Raw genomic sequence first — 26851 nt, 5'->3', positions numbered from 1 at the left:
ATTGAAAATTTCATAGGTTAGGGTTTTCTAAGATTATTCTTCTATTAAAATAAAAAAAGTGTTAAAGTCTTAATACCAAATTATAAAACAAATGACTAATATATTTAAAAAATCGTTAGATTTTTATTTCTAGATTTTAAACTTTTATATTAGAGTTTCAGTTTTTACATTTATGGATGTTTATTAGAATTTCAATCTTTATTATTACTAAAGTTAGGAGTGTAATAAATTTCCATTTTTCACAATCTCCAACATTCCAAATAATCAGCGATCACTTATCGTATTTTGTGTTGTAACAGATTTTTCATAACCTCCATTTCCACCATTGGATTTTCGACAGTTCCTGCCTGATGTTAGTCTTTGAAATGATATTTGCTGAGATAATGCAGTGTCGATGGGAACGTTTTCCGCTTCTCCGCTTCTCCGCTTCTAATGGTGAGTCGCATGCGTTTTTGTTCCTCCGGTCACTCAATTATGTCGTAGAATGAAAGGTCCGAATCGGCACGGGTGACTGGTTGTATTATGTAGAATTTTTTGCGAGCATAGTGACCGCGGGTATTTTTTACACCCGTGAGTAGTAACATTTTTTTTCATATCTTTATTTGTTAGTTCAGGATAGGTCTTCTTACACATCGCGATTATAATCATTAATTTTTTAATAATTAGTTTAAACATATAAATTTGAGAATATATTCGTGGTACTGACAAATATGTATAATAGTATTCAGTATAAATATTTGCAAAAGGCAAATATCTAGACGAATATACTTGTATGACATAAATACACTTAATCTTAAGCAATGAATTTTAGTATAAATAAGAGGTACCGAAGGAAAAATCGGATGCCCTCCGATTTCGTTGTAATGAAAGATGCAATTTTTATTCAATGATAATGACGATACATGCAATACGCGATACATTCATTTTGTGACAATATTAATTATAATATATCACATTCTTTTGTTTGACTTCAGATACCATAAACGTAAGTAGAATTTAAAATATGAATTAAAATTTATTTCTTTTCCGTACAAGAATGTGTGAAATTTTATGTGCAAGAAGAAACTTCGCGACAGGCAGATTTTTGAAACAAAGCAATAATTTTGAACGCTGTTTCTGCATTTTTGGAAATGTGCTTGGACGAAGAGATTGCCGAAGATTATTTCTATCTTGGTAATGCATTTAGAGACAATTATTCTATTTCATCGAGTCTTAGTCTTTTTTCAATTAATGTTACTTTTTTGATAATATTAAAATTTCAGTAATTTATTAAATTAATAAAGCAGAGTTATTATAATCCAAAAGGAAGTAATAAAATGTAAAATCAAAGGACGTTAGTCCGTTAAATACAAATGAGACAAACCAATCATGCTTTTAGATTAGGATTTTCAGATTTAACAATTGCCGTGCCCATTGTCAGGATGTCATTCACGTGCTCAGGTGTTACTTGAATGGGAAAAAGACATTGGGCACGATGACTATAATTAATGCAAAAATTTCTCAGCTGCTGACCATGTGTTAGGGTATCGTGCACGACGCATTTTCCACATTGTGTGTGTGTGTGTGTGGTTAGGCTGTGGAATTGCGTCGTTCTTCTCATTCGCTACAACTTAAGATACGAAAAATGTGGAGACGTATCAATACAATCACAATTCGTGGTAATATTAGCTACACGATTAAGCGCAACACGCTGTTAATATTGCTGTAAATTACAATTATAATTCCAAGTTTACTTATATTTATTTTAACGATATAATTTCTTTAGATGTGTTTTATCACTTTTGCGCAATGGTCACTAGCCTTCGTCAGTCGATTTCAGGAAAATGGTACGTAAATTAGAGTGTACATGTTGCGTGTTAAGCTCGGGTGTTGGAGGCATCTCGGGACATTCTCTCTAGTGGAGGCGCTTGCGCCCTGGTGATATGTGTGAGAACCGTGGAGGTGAACCTCTGATCGGGTAGACGCGTTTTCGAGTGACCAACCTGCTTCAGGGAATTTCATTCGAATAATCGACGGTAAAGCGGACACGAATGGAACGTGTCATCGCGTCTGGCTTTGCTCGTCGATTTATTTAATTTCGCGGTCGTGATCGCGAGTAGTTTTCGAAACGAACGTTAATATTGCTCGAGCCTGCAGATGTGAACGGACAGCGATCGCTATATGATCGTTGTTCATTTATGTGCACTTGGATCAGCTTCCGCGATTTATCTTTTTATTTCACCTTTGTACTTTATTTTTTGGTTTGCTATTTAGAAAGTCTCGAGCTTAGATGTAAGTTTCAGTGGGCATTCCGCCCGAAGAAAGAAGAGGTTACGACGATTCTTGTTACTACTTTGTCATTATGCTCGCTTTTAGTATTTGTAGTAGTAGTAGTAGTAGTAGTAGTAGTAGTTCTTTTTTTGATCGATGAAAGGGATGGACGTAACGAGTTAAAACACAAACTAACCGGACGAGAATGGGTGGAGACAGCTCGGGGAAACGCCGCGTCATTTTTCGTTAAATGCTTGCCTAACGAATCTGCTGGCTCGTCCGGCTTTTGACGCCCTTGTTATTCGTACTGTGAGCAAACAATTACCCCCGACTCCTCCATGATAACTGGCCGAAAACGAAAAAAAAAACGAGGTAGCACGAAGTCGGGAGAGGCAGCATCGAAAAACAGAATGATTAATCGTAGTGGGCTCGCGTACGTGTACTCTCGCCCCCTTTCCAGGCGTACAACGCGAAATTCAACAATTCTGGAAAATGAAAAGCCTCCGGTTACGGGACGTGGAGATATTCTTTCTGGCATTTATACGCTTTCAAGTTATGGCAATAAAAGGGCTAGTGAAAATTGGCGAATAGTGGTACTAGAGATTCTGTTAGCGGCGAGACGCGATCAATGATGGGATAGGTTTTAAAAAGATACGATGCGCGTACTTAAAATTTTCTGGGAGAACTTCTGAGGAATAGAATGTTGATAGATTTAGTAGTGGGTAATCTGATTATGGGTTTGCTCAGATTTTTGTACTAATGTTGAGAATTGTCGATCTTTGAAGCCGAAATAATGTTATAGGAACACTAAATTGATACTGAGGATTAACATTAGAGTAGTAATATATTTATTTTATGGAGGATTTCTTATATATTCATCGATACATACTTGCACGCGTCTCAGCACTTTCTTCTATACCCGACTGTTAACCGACTGAACAGTTTACATTGATCTGCTTTCGAGACGCCGCCCACACACATACCTCCACACACTGATACCCACATACAAGTATCTCTACTACGCACTTAACCCAGTCCAGCACAGAAAATTATACAAATCTCAACACACCCCCTCAATTTTTTGTGCTGCATATTCATTTCCTTTTATAAGTCAATCAAACTATTCTTAAAAGTAATCTAAAATTTTCAAATTTGTTTCTCCCTATAGTCTTCGTTAAAATATTAGCTACATTATTTTCTGAATCTACTTTTATAATGTCAATCTCTTTATTTTCGTAACTTTCGTGCACAAAATGGAAATGAACTTCAATGTACTTAGAATTTTTTGTCAAGCTACCAAATTTTGATATCGCAATCGCCCCAGAATTATCTTCGTAAATTTTTATTGGCGTCTCGATCATTATTTTGAAATCTTTCAACAATTCTCTTACAAATTTAATTTCGCTCACAGCTTCCGATAAAGCTACATACCCGGCGGTTGTTGATGATTTTGTCACGCCACTTTGCTTTCTTGATTTCCAGTAAATTGCGTTTCCGAAAAATCTTATGATAAATCCCGTAGTGAATTTTCTATCTACTTTATTTCCAGCCCAATCAGCGTCAACAAAACAATCAATAACTTCAGCATTCAAATTTCTTTTATAAGTTTTTATAACTTTAATTTCCTAGTTAAATATAAATATTTCAAAATTCTCAATGCATATTTATAGTGGGTCTCGTTGTAACTGTTCTGAAATCGACTTAAATAGTTTACACTATCTCTAACGTTTAATCTTGTTCCAGTACTAATATATAATAAAGCTCCTATGAGATTTCTATATCTTATATCGTCTGAGGCTGATTGTGCGGGTTCTAAACTTAAGTTTTGTTCCATTGATGTAAATTATACTATTGATGTAAAATTTACTATTTTCTATATTATATTGTTTCGCTAATGACTCTATATAACTACTTCGATCTAATTTCATCTTACACTTCTTATTATCGTATTCAATGTTTATTCCTAAGTAAGTCTTTACTTCACCTAAGTCCTTCATCGCAAATTGGTTTGACAATTTGTTTTTAATCTCATCGATTTTTCTTTTGTTTTTTCCACATGTTAATAAGTCGTCTACGAATAGAATTAAATATATAACATCATCGCTCTCATACTTCATATACAGACAATAATCACTCTTACTTCTTTGAAATCCTAATTTTTTCATATACTCGTGGAAACATTCATACCAAGCTCTTGAACTTTCATGCAATCCATATAACGTTTTTGTTAATTTACATACTTTCCCGCTTTTATTGTCGTGACCTATAGGTTGTTTTACAAATACTTCCGATTTTATAGTTTCGTTTAGGAATACTGTTTCTACATCCATTTGCATAATCGTCAAACCATATTGACAACAATAAGATAGTAATAACTTCAACGTTTACATTTTTGCCATTGGAGAGTATAAATCTTCCAGTACTTCATTTTGTTGGAAGCCTCGAACGACTAATCGTGCTTTCTTACGATTATCAGATTTATTCGTATATACCCATTTCAAGTCTAATACTTTTTTGTCTTTTGGTTTCTCTACTAGTTGCCAGGTCTTATTTTCGATTAAACTATTCATTTCTCGATCCATTGCTTCTTTCCATGAACCGCTGTCATCTCCACTTAAAGCTTCTTCATAGGTTTGAGGACTGTCTGCGCTAACTACATTCACATAAATGAAATATGAGCTCGTTTGGCCATACCTTTGAGGTTTCTTTCTTCCCTGTCCTGACCTTCTCAAATTATTTTCTATGTCCTCAAGTTTTCTTTCTGATTTGTTACTTAACTTTCTCTCCGCTTTTATTGCAACCTGTTCGACCTTTTCGTCATTTATTTCATTTTCATGAATTTCGTTTGAATCCGAATGTTCGTCAAAATCCTTTTCTGTTTCATTGTCTGATTCATCTTCTCCTTGAAATCCGTCTAAATTATCATCTTCATCTATAAATTCTACGTGCCTTGCAATTATAATTTTATTATTAACTAGGATCCTATATCCAATGTTTTCATAACCTACAAGTATCCCAGTGTCTGCTATTTTGTCCCATTTCGAATTTATTTTAATTTCAGGTATTCTTACGAAAACTCTACTTCCGTACAATCTTAAATTATTTATATTCGGTTTCCTTTTAAAAAATATTTCAAATGGTGTTTTATTTTCATATGTGTTCGTAATGGTCCTATTTTTTAAGTACGCCGCGGCTCTAACTATTTCCGGCCAATATTTAATATTCAGCTTTGAATCATGTAATAAGCATCTAGCGGAATTCATAATTGTTCTATTGTAGCGCTCAGCTGTTCCATTTAATTCGTGAACATAAGGTGGGCATGGTTCCAGGACAATTTCCATTGCCCTAGTTAGATTGTACATGTTTTTGTTCATATATTCTTTTCCATTATCGCATCTTAATCTCTTTATCTTCTTACCAGTAAGATTTTCCATTTTGTTCGTATAATCAAGGAAACAAATGTAAACTTCATCTTTTGATTTCAAAGTATAAATCAATGCGCACTTACTGTAATCGTCTATAAATGTTAAGAAATATCTAGATCCATCAAACCCGGTATTTTTATGAGGTCCATTCAAATCGGTATGTACTAATTCTAAAATCTCGCGTGCTCTACTACGGTTATTTTGGAACGGTAAATTGTGCATTTTATTTTGGATACGTGTGCCACATTTTAATTGTACTTACTCAAAATTTTCTGGCATTCCCTCAACTAATTTTTTTTTACACATTGTATCTAAATAATTAAAGTTTACATGCCCTAAGATCCTGTGGAATTTTTCCTTATTTGTCATTTTTCCCACATTTTTAGCGTGCGATTCTTGCCTTTCAATGTAACTACTTATTTTATATAAACCATGATCTTTGAATGCGATCATGCCCATGAAAGAGATAGCCCATGTGAGCTATCTTCAATTGCTCAATGACGCATGTAACGTTTTTCGTCTGTAACGTATAGTATCAAAACATTATGAGCTCAGGATATGCGGTTTGTTGAAAATAATTAAAAATATTATGAGATTTAGTGTGTAACAAAAAAATGAGTACATCCCCCTTTATTTTCTATTACTTCTATTGTACGATTTGCTATCGATTTATGTAGTTTCTGAATATAATTTTGACTCAATGTATCCCATTCGCGTACAATTGCATTTTTTAATTCTTGTACGTGTTGACACTGCTTTCCATTCGCGTATATGCCGTGAACAAGTTCTGCCCAGCAATTTTTAATAACATTAAGGCCCGGGGAGCGTACTAGCCACGGCAAAACAGATATATATTTGCATTAAAGTATGATTGGACCAATCCTGATGTGTGTACAGGTGCATTATCTTGTTGAAAGATGTAATCAGGTCCAGAAACGCGTTCTGCATGATTATTTATTTGTTCGTTGAATAAATTTATATACCGGACACTATTCATTCTCCCATCGATGAACTTGATACATGTCTTGCCGAAATAACTGATGCCGGCCCAAACCATCACGCTGCCTCCTCCTATTTGTCTTCGAATTGCCGACATTGTCTCTTTTCTTATGTCATGAAAATAATCCCATCAGGATCATCCAAGTTGATTATTTTTCGTCTGAAAATAGTACTGGTACTTGCTACACGCAAAATTGCTCGCTTATCACGATCGGATAACGATGACGACCGACCAGTGCTTTTCTTTTTGTCATAATCTGCAACATTTTTTAAGAAATCGTGTATTTTACAACTTCTTCTTATTACTTTCGATATTTTTGCTACTAATAATTGTTGCTGTTTTAGTTCAAGAATTTGCTTTTTTCAGACCCGTTTAATTTGTTCCGCATCCCATACATAAAAATTTATATAATATTGTAGCGACACACGAGCTGAGGGACAAATCGAGCCACGTGTGATCTTGCCTCGGAGTATCAACAACGTTAGGACATACTGTAATAATAATAAGTAAACTTCGGGCAAAAACAATGTCGCCGCTTCATGCAACCGTCTAACAAAGGCGAATGGAAATTTACCGGTATCCCCTCGACCAGCATAAATAAACCAACGCGATCGTAAGGTGACCAATTTTCATCAGTCTAAAATAAATTCAAAATTTTATAATTATATATTTATATTAATATATAAAAAATTTAATTAAAATAATATTAAATATTTTTAAAATATTTATAAATTAAATTTATTAACATTATTCTAATTAAATTACTAATCATTAAATTATTTCATTTATATTATATATTTATATATATATAAATAAATAAATTTTTACTAAAACATTAAAATTTAAAATATAGAAACTTATAAAATATATTAAAATTTAAAAAATTTATAAAATTTATCAAATAAAAAAAATTATTAATAATCTTCAAATAAATTTATATAAATTTTATATGTAATTAAATAAAATAATTGTAATATATATGTTGAGTCAATGTCCGAATCTGGGCCCGAGTCGTCCTCGTGGCGGGGCTTGGGACAGGTAAGGATTCTTCACTGAAGCTATCCATTTTCTTACACTGAAGTTACTTTTATTGACACACGCAAAAATGTTACAGAGTTGACACAAACTCACAATGATTACACACTCGCGACGCTAGTGACAATGGCCTTAGGTTCGATAACGAATCCGCGGACAACGGGATGGTAGTCGTACGCACTCGCAAAATCTAAGTCGGATTCTTTGTTAATATTCACTGACCGTAAGGCGTTAATCTTTTTGTCGATAAAATCGCAAGAGAGAATGACTTTCCGTCCCGGTGATACCTCAGAGGAAAACTATGATGGGGCGTGTCTAAGGACACGAGATCATCGGATTCGTCGGGGATATCCTACGTTCGGAAAGTAAGGGAAATTGACGTTGCTGCTAATTGGCCAATCTCCATATCGGTAGTTAGAAAAGGATGCTAGCCGCCCTCGAGGGAAGGATGCTAGTGGGAGACGTCGTTCGTGGAAAAATAGGTCTTTCCTGTCTTCCTGTAACTAGGACAAAGATTGTTTATCTGTTTAAGGATTTCAGGTACCTAGATATTAGTGTTTATAACGGTCCTCGGGCTAGCCGATCACGTACTGCGGAGACGCGTCGGCATCTGGTAAACATCCTGCCCGGAGAATAGGATCTACGTGCGGCGAGCTACGGGATAGAAACCGTTGGAATGTTTACTGCCACGTGCCGCTACAAATCTTTCTTTTAAGGAGAGCTATAGGGTTACTTAATGCCTTTGTTAGATGGAGAGTTCGTCCCGTTGACCGCGGCCACGTTCGGCGACTAATTGTCGCCTTGAGCCCAAGCTCATTGTCACAAGACTTAAACAAATACAATTGGTTAGAATGACGGCAAATCGTTTAGTTACAACTGTAGATTTTAATTACAATGTTTCTATGGATCTTCCCGAGGTTTCAGAGGGAAGGCACCGGTGTCACCTTATCTCCGACAAGTATAATTTTATAACGTATTACGTTATATAGTATAACGTTATACCGATTTACCTTATATAGAATAACGATATAACGCATGACGTTCCGCAGAATAACGTTATAACGTATTACGTTCTATAGGATAACGTAATAACGTAATAACGTATTATGTTATATAGTATAACGTTATAACGTATTACGTTATATGGTATAACGTTATAACGTATTACGTTATATGGTATAACGTTATACCGTATTACGTTATATAATAAAACGTTATATCGTATTACATTATATAGAGAAATGTTATAACGCATGACATTCCGCAGAATAACGTTATAACGTATTACGTTACATAGAATAACGTAATAACGTATTGCGTTAAGTAGTATAACATTATAACGTATTACGTTATATGGTATAACGTTATGACGTATTACGTTATATGGTATAACGTTATGACGTATTCCGTTTTATAGAATAATGTTATAACGTATTACGTTTTATAGTATAACGTAATAACATATAACGTTAGATAGTGTAACCTAATAACGTATTACATTATATAGTATAACGTTATATGGTATGACGTTATAACGTATTACGTCTTATAGTATAACGTAATGACATATTACATTATATCGTGTAACGTTATAACGTATGACGTTATATAGTATAACGTTATATCGTATCACGTTATATAGTATAACGTTATGACGTATTCCGTTTTATAGAATAACGTTATAATGTATTACGTTATATGGTATAACGTTATACCGTATTACGTTATATAGTATAACGTTATATCATATTACATTATATAGAGTAACGGTATAACGCATGACGTTCGACAGAATAACGTTATAACGTATGACGTTTTATAGAATAACGTTATAACGTATTACGTTTTATAGTATAGAGTTATAACGTATTACGTTATACAGTATAACGTAATAACGTATTACGTTTTATAGTATAACGTAATGACATATTACATTATACAGTGTAACGTTATAACGTATGACGTTATATAGTATAACGTTATAACGAGTTACGATATATTGTGTAACGTTATAACATATGACGTTATATAGTATAATGTTATATCGTATCACGTTATATAGTGTAACGTTATAACGTATGACGTTACACAGAATAACGTTATAACGTATTGCATTTCATAGAATAACGTTATAACGTATTACGTATGTATGCATAACGTTATAACGTATTACTTAATATTGTATATCGTTATAACGTATTTCGTTATAGAGCATAACATTATAACGTATTGCATTTTATAGAATAACGTTTAAACGAATTACGACATATGGTATAACGTTATAACATATTCAGTTTGATAGTGAAATGTTATAACGTATTACGTTATATAGTATAACGTTATACCGTTTTACGTTATATAGTACAACGTTATAATGTATTACTTTATATAGTATAATTCTATAACGTATGACGTTACATAGAATAACGTTATAACGTATTACGTTATATGGTATAACGTTATAACGTATTGCATTTTATAGAATAAAATTATAGCGTATTACATTATATGGTATAACGTTATAACGTATTACGTTATATAGTATAACGTTATAACGTATTACTTTATATAGTATAATTTCATAACGTATGACGTTACACAGAATAACGCTATAACGTATTACGTTACATGGTATAACGGTATAACGTATTGCATTTTATAGGATAACGTTATAACGTATTACACTATATGGCATAACGTAATAACGTATTACGTTATATGGTATAACGTTATAACATATTCAGTTTTATAGTGTAATGTTATAACGTATTACGTTATGTAGTATAACGTTATACCGTATTACGTTATATAGTATAACGTTATAATGTATTACTTTATATAGTATAATTTTATAACGTATGACGTTACATAGAATAACGTTATAACGTATTACGTTATATGGTATAATTCTATAACGTATTGCATTTAATAGAATAACGTTATAACGTTTTACATTATATGGTATAATGTTATAACGTATTACGTTATAAAGTATAACGTTATAACGTATTACATTAGATAGTATAACGTTATAACGAATTACGTTATGTAGTGTAGCATTATAACGTATTACGTTATATAGTATAACGTTATAACGTATTACGTCATATAGAACAACGTTATAACGGTATAACGTTATATAGTATAACGTGATACGGTATTACGTTATATAGTATAATTTTATAACGTATGACGTTACATAGAATAACGTTATAACGTATTACGTTATATGGTATAACGTTATAACGTATTGCATTATATGGTATAATGCTATAACGTATTACGTGATAAAGTATAACGTTATAACGTATTACATTAGATAGTATAACGTTATAAAGAATTACGTTAGGTAGTGTAGCATTATAACGTATTACGTTATATGGTATAACATTATAGCGTATTGCATTTTATAGAATAACGTTATAACGGATTACGTTATATGGTAGAACGTTATAATGTATTGCATTTTATAGAATAACGTTATAACGTATTACATTATATGGTATAACGTTATAACGTATTACGTTATAGAGTACAACATTATAACGTATTGCATTTTATAGAATAACGTTTAAACGAATTACGACATATGGTATAACGTTATGACATATTCAGTTTGATAGTGTAATGTTATAACGTATTACGTTATATAGTATAACGTTATACATTATTACGTTATATAGTATAACGTTATAACGTATTACTTTATATAGTAGAATTTTATAACGTATGACGTTACATAGAATAACGTTATAACTTATTACGTTATATGGTATAACGTTATAACGTATTGCATTTTATAGAATAACGTTATAGCGTATTACATTATATGCTGTAACGTTATAACGTATTACTTTATATAGTATAACGTTATAAAGTATTACTTTATATAGTATAATTTCATAACGTATGACGTTACATAGAATAACGTTATAACGGTATAACGTTATATAGTATAACGTTATATAGTATAACGCTATATCGTATTACATTATATAGTATAACGTTATAAGGTATTACGTTAGGTAGTATAACATTATAACGTATTACGTTACATAGTATAACGTTATATAGTATAACGCTATATCGTATTACATTATATCGTATAACGTTATAACGTATTACGTTTTATAGAATAACGTTATTACATATTACGTTTTATGGTATAAAGTTATAAAGTATTACGTTTTTTAGGATAACTTTATAACGTATTACGTTTTATGATATATCTTCATAACGTATGACGTTACATAAAATAATGTTATAACGTATTACGTTATTTTCCATAACGTTATAACGTATTACGTTATAAGCTATAACGTTATAACGTATAACGTTATATGCTATAACGTTATAAGTTACTACGTTTTATAGTGTAAAGTTTTAACGTATCACGTTATATAGTATAACATTATACCGTATTACGTTATATAGAATAACGTTATAACGTATTACATTAGATAGTATAACGCTAAAACTTATTACGTTATGTAGTATAACATTGTAACGTATTACGTTAGGAAGTATAACATTATAACGTATTACGTTATATGGTACAACGTTATACGGTGTTACGTTATATAGTGTAACGTTATAACGTATGACGTTATACAGTATAACGTTATATCGTATCACGTTATATAGTGTAACGTTATAACGGATGACGTTACATAGAATAACGTTATAACTTATTACGTTATATGGTATAACGTTATAACGTGTTACGTTATATAATATAATTTTATAACGTATTGCGTTTTATCGTATAACGTTATAACGTATTACGTTTTATAGAATAACGTTATATCGTATTACGTTAGGTAGTTTGGACGAAAAACTTACATCCGGCGGAAGCGTTGCCGCACCGGAAACGATCTCTCTCACGCTGCTAAAATCGCAATTTGGCACCATTGGATGCTTCGCAGGACCAATTAAAACTGGAGGGACCAAAGGTATATGCGTAATTCTGTATTTTTCTACGGAACTGAGTAACGTTTCTATCTCGAAATTTCGCATTATGTACACAGCTGCACCGCAACTTATTGCCGTATTCATCATTCCGAACGCATAACCGCGAAATAATGGCAAGAAAACTAGTATTCGGTCTCCACGTCTTGTCCATTGATCCTGGGGCACTTCGATTAAGAACAAAATGCAATTGAATCGAATATTTATAATTTCAACTAGAATGATAAGAGTTAAGAAGCACAACAATAGAGAAAATATTATATAGTTGATTTGAATAAGGAATGGTTTGTTAATTATATAAAACGAATAATATATATTTAAATTTGTCATAAATAAAAAATAAATTTCGAAATATATGTGTGGTCTGAGATCAACCGGATACATTGTGTATATTAATTTAATATATTTACCTTGGAGTTTGGATGAAAAGTAACAAATTTCGATGAGACAACATTACTCTAAGGCTATTGAGGGTGCGCGCCAAGGATATGCAGACATCTCGGTGCCATCCTGTCCGTGGTGTGTGGCCTGGTCTCTGATGTGAATTGACGTTACACTCCCGAGGGAGCAGGAGGGTGGGGAGTGGAGAGTGGTAGAGGCGAGGAAGAAGAGACGGAAGAACAAAAATCAGAGGAAGACAGCCGTCGCCGTTGGAGGAGAGACAGCGAGGAAAGGGGCGAACGTGGCACCGCCGACGAGGGTACGCCAGCAGCAATCCCAGACCAGGACGACAGGCGCGGCGAAAGCGAGCGCCGCCGCAACAAGCAGAGGACCGTCGCAGGCACCGAGGCGGTCACGCTCCCTCGCGCACCGCGAACATCCGCGGTGACTCTGACGCTGAACGAGGGAGCAAGGATGTCGTACGCCGACGTCCTCGAGGCAGCCGGAGCGAAGGTCCCGCTCTCGGAGCTCGGCGTGGAGCAGGTGGGGATGAAGAAGGCGATGACGGGCGCCATCATCATCAGAGTCCCTGGAGACAGGGACAGGGAAAAAGGCGACGCTGCTGGCGACGCTGCTGGCGACGCGTCTGGCCGAGGCGCTATACCCAACTGCGGCGAGAGTCGCCACGCCTACCTGGATGGCGGAGCTTCGAGAGACCGGGATAGACATCTCGGTCAAGAAGGAGGAGCTGCGGAAAGCACTGGCCTCGGCGGCAGGATGCGGCTGCGCGGAGGTTCAGGTCGGCGAGAACGGCGGCAGAGGTGGCCTAGGGTCTGCCTGGATCAAGTGCCCGGTGGCAGGAGCCCGGAAAGTATCCCAGGCAGGGAAAATAGCCCTGGGCTGGTCAACCGCCAGGATTCGAGCCATCCCGAAGCGGCCCCTGCAGCGCTTCAGGTGCCTGGAGGTGGGGCACGTACGCGCAACATGCGTGTCCAACGAGGATCGAGGCCACCTGTGTTACAGTTGCGGCGGAAGCGGACACCGCGCCAGAGGCTGTCCCGCCTTTGCTCCCAAGTGCTCCCTGTGCGAGTCGCTCGGGACGCCCGCCAATCACAGGATGGGCGGTGCGGAATGCCCCCCCCCCCGAAAGTCAAGAGGAGGAGACCAATCCGCGAGCCAGCAGCTGCGGAAAGGACACCAGGGAGAACCGCCAAAGCAGCAGCGGCAGATGGTCGGGAGGAGGCCATAGAGGTGACCGAGTAGTTCAAGCGCCTCCTCCAATGCAATCTCTGTAGGTCGAGAAGGGCGCAAGATCTGCTCTTCCAGACCATACGGGAGTGGAGTAATGGTGGTAGCGGTATACGACTCCCCCAACATCGACCTGGCTGCGTACAGGGACTTCCTGGAACGGGTCGGCGAGTGCGTCGGAAGATGCCTCCCCCGCAAGGTACTCGTCCTCTGGGACTTCAATGCCCACTCGATGCAATGGGGAAATCCCAGGACCAACTCTCGGGGACGGACGCTTACCGATTGGGCAGCGGGTCGCGGGCTCCTGCTGGCAAACAGGGGCTCGGCGAGCACCTGCGTGGCGTGGAGAGGATTGTATTCGCCGTAGAGTTTATACTAGCGGGTAAGAATTGTTATTGAGTATTACTGGATGTGATGTAGCACTCGCATTGCGCGACAACGTGAGATACAAGAAATACGCGATTTTCTTTAATATCGAGACGCGCACGTGGATAGATTTGACGCCATTATTGTAATGGTAGTGGCAGGACGTACGCGTGGTGCCGAACGATGCGCAGGCGAGGTGGTTTGTCGCGTCGATGTGTGGCGTCGCCACCTTACGGGCAGCACACTAGGGTATGTACGGCCGGCTCGACTTAAGTTCCTATTATGAAGAAATAAAGTCGGGTCGACCAGAGTTCTAGTTATATATCGTTTATTTTATTTATTTTATTTATTTTATTTATTTTGCCACTCGAGCCAAACTTCCTTGGTGAATAAATAAGAATAAATGAGTATGAAGGGTGCTGCGTACGTGGAGGCTTTATTTGAGTTACGCGGCGTCGTGTGGGTTGGGGAATGCAGGTATATGCGTTTCTTATATATATTATTTATTTACTTTACTCGTTTATTTATTTATTTATTTAACTATTGGTTGATTATTTATTTATTATTTGTTTTGATATTATTTATTTATTTACTTATTTATTATTAATATTTATTATTAGCTATGTTGGTTTATTTATTATTTAGTTATTATTCATTTATTTATTTATTTAGTTAGCTGATTGTTTATTTATTTATTACTATATTGAGCTTAACAGGCGTTAGCTTGATATATTTAGTTTATTTTAGCGTTATATAAATTTAGCTTGATAGATTTAGTTTATTGTAGCTGTGTAGAAATTTCTAAGATAATATTTAATTATGAGGATATTACTATGTATTGCTCCTAGATACTTATTTATTTATTTATTCGTTATATATGTTTTATTTCTATTATACTGGCTCTTTGTTGACGACTTGGCGAGTTCTTTCGGTTATGATTGGATACATTCGAACGGTTTTGGCTAGGAGGTGGAACCCCAGGCAGCCCCTTGTACAGTAGCAGCGACTGGGGCAAAGGCGAACAGCAAGAGGTTGGCGGTTAGTATTGAAAACCCAAGGATAGTGTCGGACATCAGAATAAGTCACAACGTCACCATATCGGTTGCACCGAGGATTAGGGGGGACGAGGAAGGTGATCCCTTTAAGCCTAGTAGGAAAATTCAGAGGAGTCCCACGATTGGTGGTAGGCCCGATATTGAAGTAGCGGAAGAATTGGTGGTGTACCGAAACTGGATTGAAATTAGCTCAAGACAAGACGGAGGTGATTCTACTTACCGGAAATCGTATCACAAGGTCAAGGACGTCAATATGGGCAAGTACCTGTTGATGACTAAATAGAAGGTTAGGTATCTTGGGGTGCAATAGGACAATAATAGAAAATTCTCATTACATCTAGGAAAGGTGTGTGTCATGGTTGATACCCTAATAGGAGCGATTAGGACATCGTTGCCGAACGTCAATGGGCCCATCGACTCAGTTAGGAAACTATTACGGAGTGCGGGAGTCGGTGGTGCTTTATGCCACACCGATATGTGTCAAAGCCCTAGCAATACGGAAAAACAATAACATTCCGAAGATGTCGATAGTGATCGAATAAAAGATGAAGGGAAGAGTAGCTCTACTGCAGAGAGGATAATTGGACCAGAAAGCTGATTGACGACGCCTGCATTTTTAATAGAGAACGATTAGGAAAGAGACACACCCAAGATGCTGGGATTGTGATGTCGAAGGTGAAGATGCAGAGCATGCGTTGTTCAATTGCCCCAGATGGGACAATGGAAGTACGTTGTTGGATAATTACGTAGGCGAAATACTGGCAACCAATAACGTAATCGACGTGGTCGTCAATAGCGAGGAGAACTGGGCTAGATTCCAAGGGCTTTGCCGAAAGAAAATGATAGCTCAATCAGGTAGACAAGATAAGGAGAGGAACATGGAGAGAAGAAGGAGAGGATTAACTAGAAGAAGATCATAATAAGATGAGAGGTACACTCAGTAAGAAGACCAACCCTGAAGTAATGCCGAGAGGTGGTTCCAGGGTTGGTTCTTGTACCGATAGAGGAGAGAGACAGAGGAGGGGTTTTTTGGTGGGTAGAGGTGCTATCATCTTGCCAAGTCCCGCATAATCCAGGCGCGCGCTAACGTACCTAGTTATGCGTAACTGCATTCTCCTCTCCTCTCAAAACAAAAAAATGTGCAAAATAGGAATGAGTATGGATATGAATTTTTAAATTACTATCTGTCAATAAATATCCACAATTAGTAAATTTAGGTTTAAGATTATATTATATTTGGGTTAATATACAAATGCGAATGATCTTTTACTATGAAATGCATAAAATAAAAGTAGATATCAATTGGTGCCACCAGATGACTTGTTATTTTGCGTGTTAAGTAAATATACCACAAAATTTCAGTTGATATAATAACCGTCACTTGTTGATAAAATATCGTTGATGTTTGGATAAGGTATGTATTTCTGTTTGTTTTAAAATAAAAACAACAGGTTGTAATAGACGTACGATTATAAATTGTAACGTATCGCTATTAAAAATCATTTTTGTTCTTCTGGAAGATTAGGGAAGAATACTATTCTTTGTTTGTATTCAAGTAAGGACAACGAGAGAGTGAGTGAAGCGTAAAGCATTAGAAAGCGTAGGCGAGAATTTATCTTCAGTAACATTAGTGATGTATGCCTGAAAAAGGCAAACGCGTGTAGAATCTGTGGTTTCAGTTTAATGTTTATACCGATGCAGTTATCTCTTCCTGGCAGACGAATAGTGTTTTTCTAACGCCATATTACGTTTCACCTTCTCTGAGTAGAAATTCGTGATACTCGCAAGTTTAATATTTCAAGTCCTGGCATAATCATTCATTGATTCGGTGTAATTAATACTTGGTTAGGTACATGTCGAAATTTGTTTGATTCATTAAGAATGAAAGTAGCGAAAAAATGATTTTGACGGGAACTCTGTTCTTCTATACGAAAAAATGTCAATAAAGAGATATTTTAGTTTCCACTGAAATGAACAAATTATTGAAGGTTTTGAGGATTTCGAATTTTGCAGGAAAACAAGTAGTGCGCAGTTTTTCATGACAAGCGATTTACTCAGTAATTGGAAATAACCAATAGCATTTTTTGTTTAAAAAGAATGGAATTGAAACTAATCAATTATATTATCAAATATATTAGATGCTATTTTAGTACACAGTACTGACTTAGAAGTTGTTGCTAGAAATGCGAAAAAAGGTTTACATTTCATGACATCGACATTGGAAAAGGTGGAAAATGTCTCAATTCGACATGTATATTTATCTTTTTGTTATGTTTACCGATTTTTCGGAAACGGCTTGATCAATCGGAATGACACTTTTTGCTCCTTGTAAGACATAATTTTCCGTTGGTTCAGATATAAAATATTTTTCCATTTCTTTTTTGTAAACTATTTTTTTTTACAAAAATCCAATTTTTATGTATACAGATTCATCAGTTATTCTGGATTGGATCGAGCTATCGAGATGAAACCTTTTGCATCTTTTAAGAGTAGTCCATTGACTGGTCCCGTTTGCAAAATGTCTCCTTTTTGTTCATTGTTAAGTATTATTATTGCAAAGAATTCGTTATTTATCAATTTCATTTACGTCTGCTCAGTGATTATTCTGCAACTGTTGGTCTGATAACGAGATGATTCTAAAACAACAGCCTGAGCAAGTAGTTTGAAATCGTGTTTTTCAACTTAGTCTTCAATTCGTGTTTCCATTGCGCGAAACATTGGCTGGTTGTTATTGTTGCTGTCGTATAAGAGAAATTTCTTGACATATCTGCGTACATCGTATTTTGTCCCTAATATTTCAGAGGTGTACAGCTAAAATAAAATTGTCTTTCACTTGCTTATATTAATTTCTACTGTCCATAAATAGCCATGCATTTTGTCGAATATTTGTTGTAGATGGCTTTCGGATTTTAAAGCTTTATTGTCTCTCGCGCATATTAGTAGGTCATTCGCGAATATTATCGCTTCTTTATTTTTATCGCTATTTGCGCTACAATTTACATCGCTATAAATTAAATAAAATGGGGGAGTTCACGGCTTCTTGTTATGGGTCGTCTTTGATTTTAGATACTTTGTTTAAACTGTTCTGGCTGTTACGTAAAATTGTTTGTTACGTAACATGTTCTAAATTATGACTATTATTTGGTGTAATCTATCTAAGTACTATCCATAGCGCTGCTTGACTTCCGTAAATGGACGAGAACGAGTGTTATTTATATTTCTATATGTCGGAGATGAAAGGACACCGGAACCTTCCCTTTGGAACTTTGGGAAGATCCCTTAACACTGTAACCTAGATTCTACCATAGCCGTAATTAAGCAATTATCGTCATTCAATCCGATTGTATTTTCTCGAGATATGTGACAATGAGCTTCGGCTCGAGGCGACAACCAGTCGCCGAACGTAGCCGCGGTCAAGGAATCAACGTTTTGTCTAACAAAGGTATGGAGTAATCGTGTAGCTCTCGTCAAAAAGTGTTGAAGTGGTCATTACTTCCAGGAAAACTCTACATCTGGTCTTTTTAGTTTTCTCAAGTACTGAAACCATCGAGAGCGTATAGACAAAAGACAGCGACGAAGGCAGACCTTAAACAGTAGACAGGCGACGTTGGCTTCGGAGTTTTCAGTTATAGGGTAACACTGCTAGCGTGCGGATTTGGACCAGTTCAAATTGTATTCTTACTTATAATTACACTTCTGTATGAAAATATATTATCTACCTTACAATTTATCCACGACTTTCTCTGTTTATACATCAAATAACCTCAACAAAAAAAAAATAGTTGTAGTGGCACTCGACAGTAAACATTCCAACCGTTGCTGTTCGTGGATCACGACATGCAGATCCTCTTCATCTCCACAGTACATGTTCAGCTAGCCTGAGGACCCGTTATAAATCTCAAGATATAGTTAACTAAGGTCCTTCAAACAGACAAACAGTTTTTGTCCCAACTACGAAAAGATAGGGGAAATCTATGTTTCTCACGAACGACGTTTCCTGCTAGCAACTTTCTCTCAACGTCACTTTCCCTCACTTTCCGGACGAAGGCATCTCTCCGCGAATCCGATGATCTCATGTTCTGCGACACACCCCATCATAGTTTTCCTCTGCAGCATCATCACGACGGAAAGTTATTCTCTCGTGAGGTCACATCAGCGAGTTACATAGCGTCTTTACGCTCGGTGAATATTCTACTTTTTAACAAATAGTTATTTTAGTAATACTTGTAGCGTAGACAAGCAAGTTGAGTAGAACTTGGACTTTGAAAAAAAAAGGGCATTTTGTTATCCCGCTGACCGCGGATTCGTTATTGAACCTAGGATCATTGTCATTGGCTTCTCGAGTATCTAATTACCACGGTTACTTGTCAAATGCTGTAATAATCCTATTTGCAGTAGTAAATATTGCATAACAATAATGTCTAATCCAAATGAAGATTCGTTTCACGCCCCTAACCCTAGTCATAATGTGAACCCGACATATATATAACATTTATTGCCCGAGAAAATACATATTACACGTATATATTCTTAATAAAGAAAGAATTTCAGTTGGAATGTGGTTTTGGCAAAAGTACCGTTACGCGACGGTATGACGTAGCCATACAATATTTTGTGTCGGATTTATATTTTTAACATTTCAGTTAATGATTGAATTTAAGTCGCTACAAAAGTGACACTTTTCTACAATATTGTTATTCCTTTCTTCAGGAGAAGAATGCGAGAACGAGTGTACTCAATGTGGTATGAGCGTTTGCTGAAGTAACTAGTTTTGTTATTCGATATTACTGTACTAAAAATATCTAAAACCTATAAATGGTATATAATGGTTAAATATGTATTGAGGATGATCTCAGACACTTACATTTGAACCAATTTGGCTTTTCTGTTTAAATCAAATCGGGCAACCGTACATCTGGATCAGCTTTATTAGAAGTTTGCAGCAGAATATTTTTACTTTATTATTTAGTTGTTTGCAGTAGATTCGTGTGTTTGTTCGATTTGAAATCCGAATGTATATCTAAATAGCAAACGACTTTTTTGTGAGGGATGGATATGTTGCTATTGTATCGTAGATATCGTGTAGGCGGAATTGCTTTTTGCATCTGATATTTTGGAAATGTACGGCCCGAACAGAATTGTTTTGAATTCGCTTATATTAATTTGTGATTTCCAAATTATTTTTATTACGTGGTGTGGAAGCTCTCTTTTTCGAGCTTAAGGAAAGAAATCCAGCCAGAATGTGTTGAATGCCCTCTCTAAATCTATGAACACCGCTTCGACGCAATCACTCTCGTCTCTTGCCCAAGAGATATATGATGAATTTTGTAATTGCATGTATCGTTGAATGTTTAAATTTGAAGCCAAATTGGGTGCCCGGAATTAGGTTATTTTCAATGTATATAGTGTTATTTATCATAGATTCGGATACTTTATAAATGTTGAGTAAGAGTCTAATTCATCGGTATAGCTGACAGAATCACTGTTGCTTTTCCTTCTTTTTTTAATGCTACTGCCTTTCTTGTTTTCCAGAATGGAGAAATAGTTGACATTTAAGCAATTGTTAAATATTATGCTGCAGGAGTAGATGTGTGAAAGGTGCGTAAATATAGTAGGTAGGTTCTTTTAAATCAATGTTACCAAATTCGATAATTTTTTTTTATTGTTCATTTTTGAAGGTTAGATCTAACTTATTTTAATTTGTGGAAATGTCAGATAGAATTAAATCTGGATTGTCAACTTAGTATGCGTTGCGTCAGTTTGTTCGTTGTTTGTGCGATTATGCTGGTTACTTGATATATTCTTATATGGCTATTTTGTGTGTGGACTGTTTCAATGCGTGCTCTTAGTATAGACGATTAGTTTATGACTTCCCAAATTAGCCTTTTTAGGCCCTTTATTTGGAGATACTCAAGGTTTCGTCTATGTAACGCGGAGCGTACCCATGCGGCCCAGCAGTCACGTACCCCCAAGTAGACTCTGACCGTTTTTCCCATTCGGTATATGCTGAATATTTCAGTTGGAATTCAGTCGTCTTTGCCAATATCCTAAGCTTTCTCCTTATACTTTATAACCATCCAGACAATAAATGTTATTTCTCTATGTTAGTATGTTTAGTATCTCATGGTTTTCGATAATGATTATCTTATTGTCTTCGTCGAATTGTGTGACGGTACATGTCGGCTTTCATGAGTTCCTATTTGTATCCGTTCTGGTTGTGTCAGAGTATATCACTTATGTTGTGGTTTTTTGGGCGGAAGACGCAGTTAATCGATGGTGAAAGTTCTTTGGGTTTTTATTTGGATATGTTTTCCATTCTACATTTCCAGTAGTTTCTTATGAAGTTGTGGAAAGCTTTTCTAATTTCGTATTCACTCTCGTTGTTCCTCTGTTATTCTGCTCTTCTTTTTCTTTTCCAGCAACGCTAGTAATTTTTCACCGTTGCGTTTGATCTTTTATTTTAATGTACTAATTCTTTGTAGGATGATTGGTTCCCCGTGTTACTATCCTTTTTCTTGTTTTTATCTTTTGTGCTTTAGATGATTTCTATAGACATGATTTCTATAGGTAATCCGGGTACGGAATTCGATCTTTTCATGTTTTCGCTTGGTTTCAATAGTACTTTTATGCACTGTACTAGTTCCACTTCGTTTAATTCTTCTGTTATCCGTTTATTCATTGGTGTTAATTCTATGCGAAAAAACATTTGCGTAATAAAAACTAGGACTTTGTTTGAATATAACAGAATTTTTCTGTCAAAATCCAGGAAAAGATACTTACTTTTGCTACGTTTATGACTCCTTTCATATACTTGCACGGTGTGGTATTTTTCGAAGCAATTGCGTGTATGCAGGGCCGGTTTAACCAAACGAGTGGCATAATAGTACATCGATTCTCTTCTTCTACCTTTGATTTTCCGTGTACAACATACCACACGATCTTTACTTCCTTCTGTGTCATCTCGCCGAATGACATGTAAAAGGCCGTTTAGTCTTTCTGCTGTTCCAGAAGATGATGAAGTATTCTTGAGGTCGGCGTCACGAAAATGCCCAATTAATTGACCCATCAAGCGACGTACGAATTGCAAATGCGTTATTTTGTTTTTATTCTTTTTCTTCTGGTTTGCGTTGTATAATAAGTAAGAATTTATTGTTGATATTTCCAATCCGCAAAAAAGTAATTTTCGCCTCCATTTTTGGGACTTTCGTATAAAACGGTATGTAGCTGTTTACTGGTCTGCTTTACACCGCCCATATATTCGTGGCGGCACTCGCCGACGGAACTCTTGTCGATGCTTCGCGATACAAAGCGCCATATCATGAAAGTGTAAGGCCGACATGCTTCCTACATCCTTCCGTCGAATATTTGGAAGAAGACATACGTGCAACGGTCGCGAACGCCTAACGAACGCGTGCGTAGTGCGGATATCGAGGGGCAAGAAAAGAAATAGTCGTTCGTATTCGAGTTCCTTTCCCGACGTTCCGCGCAGCGAAATTGAAAGGGGCGATCTGAAAAAAGCAGAGTAAACTGGAGTAGTTTTGACCTGTATACCAGGTTCAAAAGGTAATTTAAACGTTTCGGTATAGTTACATGTTTAATTAAGGAACGGTTAACCGGAAAATCTTTGTAATTGAAAAGCATTGAATTCTGAGTAAAGTTGGCGAGCAGATTTCAGTTCGTTGAAGGGTCTTAAACGAGGTCGAAAATTCCACCAACGGCTATCTTGGAACACGCGATGAAAAGGATCCGTGGAGTAATGATTTTCCACAAACTTTATTCGGCGTGTCCCTCGTACACGATGACGTAAAACGACCAACCATCGTGATTAACTCAAATACGGCGGAAGAAGGGAAAGAAAAAGAAAAGTATCGTGGAGAAAAGGTAATACCATCGTAACCGTCGTAAATCGTTGGCAGTTGTCGCCTGTCGATGGTACGTTGATCGGGTCGGTTGTACGCGGAAGCTCTTTATCGACGGACTCGAAAAAACTTTCACATCCGGCGATCGCTAAGCAATTTAAGTTTAGCGGAAAATCCATTTCTCTGGCGAAGAAAAGAGTGCGAGCTAGCGGCGCGTGGAAAATATTAACTGATTTATATCCCGGGATTTAATAACCTGGCGACGTTGGGCCGGAGTACAGAGGCTCTCAATTACAGTCGGGAAAGCGTCGTTAATACAAAAGGAGGCTCTTACGGTCTATAGATGGCGGGCCTTATCGTTGGCTCTCTGCCACCAGCAGGTTTCAGCGACGCTGCCTCGATATATCGATACAACCCCCCATTGGGTGAAACGACAGCGGGCTGGATGCTGTTTTTTCGCTACGGTCGGACCCGCGCTCCCTGTCGCGAAATGATTTTGCGTCACGATGGTTTCGCGTCGATTGTTTGCGCGCCGTTTCGTTACATTCCTGTGACTATAACGCTTGGTTACGAGTCGAAAAACGTTTCGTTTCCCGCTGATCTTTGCACGAGTAGGCATTTTTCTATTTTTCGACAGCGAATATTTTTTAGAAGTTTCTATACGCGAACATTCGTTGATTTATTCAACGTCGTATACGTATTGTCGTTGCTTGGACGCTGGTTTGCTGAACAGCGCGACGTTTTTTCCATCGCGGGAATCGCACATACGCGTAAAGCGAAGGCCACCTTGGTATTAGGTATTCTCTTTGAGAAACGTGCCAGCAGAATAGGAGAAAAACGGCACGAGACGCGTTGCAAGGCGCGCGTTGATATACTTGTACGTATAGCCAGAAGCGGAAGGAGTTTTCGCGGAGACTCGAGTTTCCAAGACTGACCGGGGCACTCGTCGCGTCTATTTCGCAGGATCGTTTTATTTTAGAAAAACCGGTCTCGCCGTTCTCTCCAGTCGGCGCCCGTAACTTTTCGCAAACTCTGTTGCCAAATTCCTGGCGAAGAGATGGAAACACGGGCGGCTGGATAGCGCGGTCCACGGGGAAAATTTTGTAAGAAAGAAACTTTTTAACAGGAGTCGGCCAGATTTCTTCCGCGCACCGATTCTGCGTCGCCAGTGCGAATTTCCGCGAAATTTTTCACGCGTGTGTATAAAAGGACGACCCTGGATGAAACCGGGCCGCGTATTTCGCGTAACGTTATTTGCTCGCCGTAGGGTACTTGCAAACAAACGCGTATTTGCCCGTTCATTACATTCGTTTGGCAACAACGTTGCCGTTGCCGTTTCTCCCCCCCCCCTCATCAGCGCATGGTTTTTCACGTGTTTATCACTGGCGATTTATGTTCCGCGTTGATTAATTTTTCAGCAGAAATTCAGCGACCGATCCGAGGCAGGCCGCTCGAATATTCGCTGGTTTAGCTCGGGCGAACGCCGAAGATTCGTTTCTGCCGAGCTGCAACGGCAAACAGGTCGTTAAGCCTTTAAGTTCAGGCCTCGAGTGTACAGAGCAAACTCACGGCTGTTCGCTCGCCGCGCGTTCCAATGGCAACGACGATCGGCAACGCAGCGATTAGGCATCGCGACAACGCGCGCCGAAACTTGGATCGGCCAGACCAACCACTGCGAAAGAAATTCTCTTTCCGTAGGATTCTCGAGAGGGGTCGGATTTCGATCGCAATCGCTATCCCAAATTGCGCGTCACTGGTTTACAAACGGTTCGAACGTAACAGCAGCTAGCTGTAAAATCGACGACTTGAAATCCGCTGGGGCGTCGAGGGGCATGCCTCGACGTCCCCAAAGGCTAATTAGTTTATTTTCGCACGACGGTGGGGCGATGCCCCGGTTAGCGAAACTCCCTTTCCGAATCGTTGATCAGTGTACGTAATATTATACGACGGGTTATTTACCGAGGTTACGACGCTCGCTCGATCGCAGTAGCTTCGGCGCACGCGAGCATCGCGACGCTCGCGGCTCGGGGCTCGGGGCTCGGGGCTCGGGGTTCGGGGCTCGGGGCTCGGGGCTCGGGGCTCGGGGCTCGGGGCTCGTGGCTCGCGTGCCGCTCAAATTAATCAACAGTCAACCTTTTGATCTTTCTTCTCGCGTCCCGATGCATTCACCGATATTAAAATCGGAAAATTTCCATTTCCATCCGCTTTCCGCGGCTCCACCAACTGTATTAATGTCTCGTGTTACAAACCGTACGTCCGATTTGCTCTACCATCGAATCCCTCTTTCATCTATCTCTTCGAATTCGACGCTGAATTTGTATTTTCATGCGGATTACGCGGTCCAGTGAAATTTGGTCGTTCCGGTTTTTACTTATTAATTGGAATTTAGGAATTTCAAAGTTATCGTAGACATCTAGAGACGGGTTGTTCGGAGGTCACAAAGTTTTCAAAGAGATCGAAATTCGGCCAATCTAACTGCTCGGGTTAGGTCGTTTGAATTAAAAAAATAATCTGCACGTTCGATTTCCAGATAAATAAAATTTTTCGAATGCGATTCGCAGCGCGAAATTCGAGCAGCGGCTATTCGATACGACAATTGCACGATATAGAAGGGGTTTGTAACGCGCGCAATGCTTGCGTAGAATCTCGACGATAGGTACGCGGTATTTGTCGACTAGCTATAAATATCGAACAGTTCGACTGGCTGCGCGAAGTAGCGAGTTTCCACGCACGAGCAATATCGTTTACAATATATTTCAACTAACGGCAAATAGCGGTAATTGTACGCCAGCGTTTTGCCACAGCGATCGTGCGATAGCCAGTGGTACGTACGGCTCGTTCGTATTCACATTCGTGAAACTTAAATTCGGATCGCGCGAATGGCGAATCGAAACAGATCGAATGCGAGACTTCGGGGGGAAAACGATCGATCGGAGGGTATTCTGACTAATTCTCAGACTAATTCTCCGACTGATTCTCGAACGATGCCGCTCGAACGTGGACGAACCGTGTTAATGGACGATCTAATTTGCAGTTATCTGTTAATCGGTTTAAAACGCTCTATATTTAACCGGGCATTCTATTATACTTGGCTGTTTCATTCGCTAATTTATCATTTCATCTCGGCTCAGCCGGCGCATCGTCGTTCCATCAGTCGCGTCGATCGAGCGAGCGGAATTTAAATTACCCGTATAATCCTCGAGCGGTATCGCGGCTCGTTAAAATTACACCGACAGATTTATTTGCCGCGCGTTTGACAGATGG

General features: G+C 37.7%; 1 protein-coding gene across 1 annotated transcript; it reads right to left on the bottom strand.

Moving 5' to 3' along the window:
* Window positions 1-22082: 22082 nt before the first annotated feature.
* On the bottom strand, window positions 22083-22890 carry LOC117238601. Its single transcript, XM_033503627.1, has 2 exons — window positions 22509-22890; window positions 22083-22418 (listed from the first exon to the last, which is right to left on the bottom strand). The coding sequence occupies exons 1-2, from the start codon at window positions 22792-22794 to the stop codon at window positions 22264-22266; spliced, it is 441 nt and encodes a 146-aa protein (XP_033359518.1). The 5' UTR covers window positions 22795-22890; the 3' UTR covers window positions 22083-22263.
* Window positions 22891-26851: the final 3961 nt, after the last annotated feature.

This window comes from Bombus vosnesenskii, unplaced genomic scaffold (genome assembly GCF_011952255.1).
Source record: "Bombus vosnesenskii isolate JDL3184/JDL3185 unplaced genomic scaffold, Bvos_JDL3184-5_v1.1 scf7180000013565, whole genome shotgun sequence".
Taxonomy (NCBI): Eukaryota; Metazoa; Arthropoda; class Insecta; order Hymenoptera; family Apidae; genus Bombus; species Bombus vosnesenskii.
Note: the sequence above shows the minus strand (reverse complement) of the source record. Positions and strands in the feature narration are given on the sequence as shown.

Coding starts and splice junctions, on each gene's coding strand:
- LOC117238601 (XM_033503627.1), bottom strand. CDS start 22,794: ATGGGTCAATTAATTGGGCATTTTCGTGACGCCGACCTCAAGAATACT. Junction 22,419..22,508: donor GAGTCATAAACGTAGCAAAA/GTAAGTATCTTT, acceptor TTTTTCGCATAG/AATTAACACCAATGAATAAA.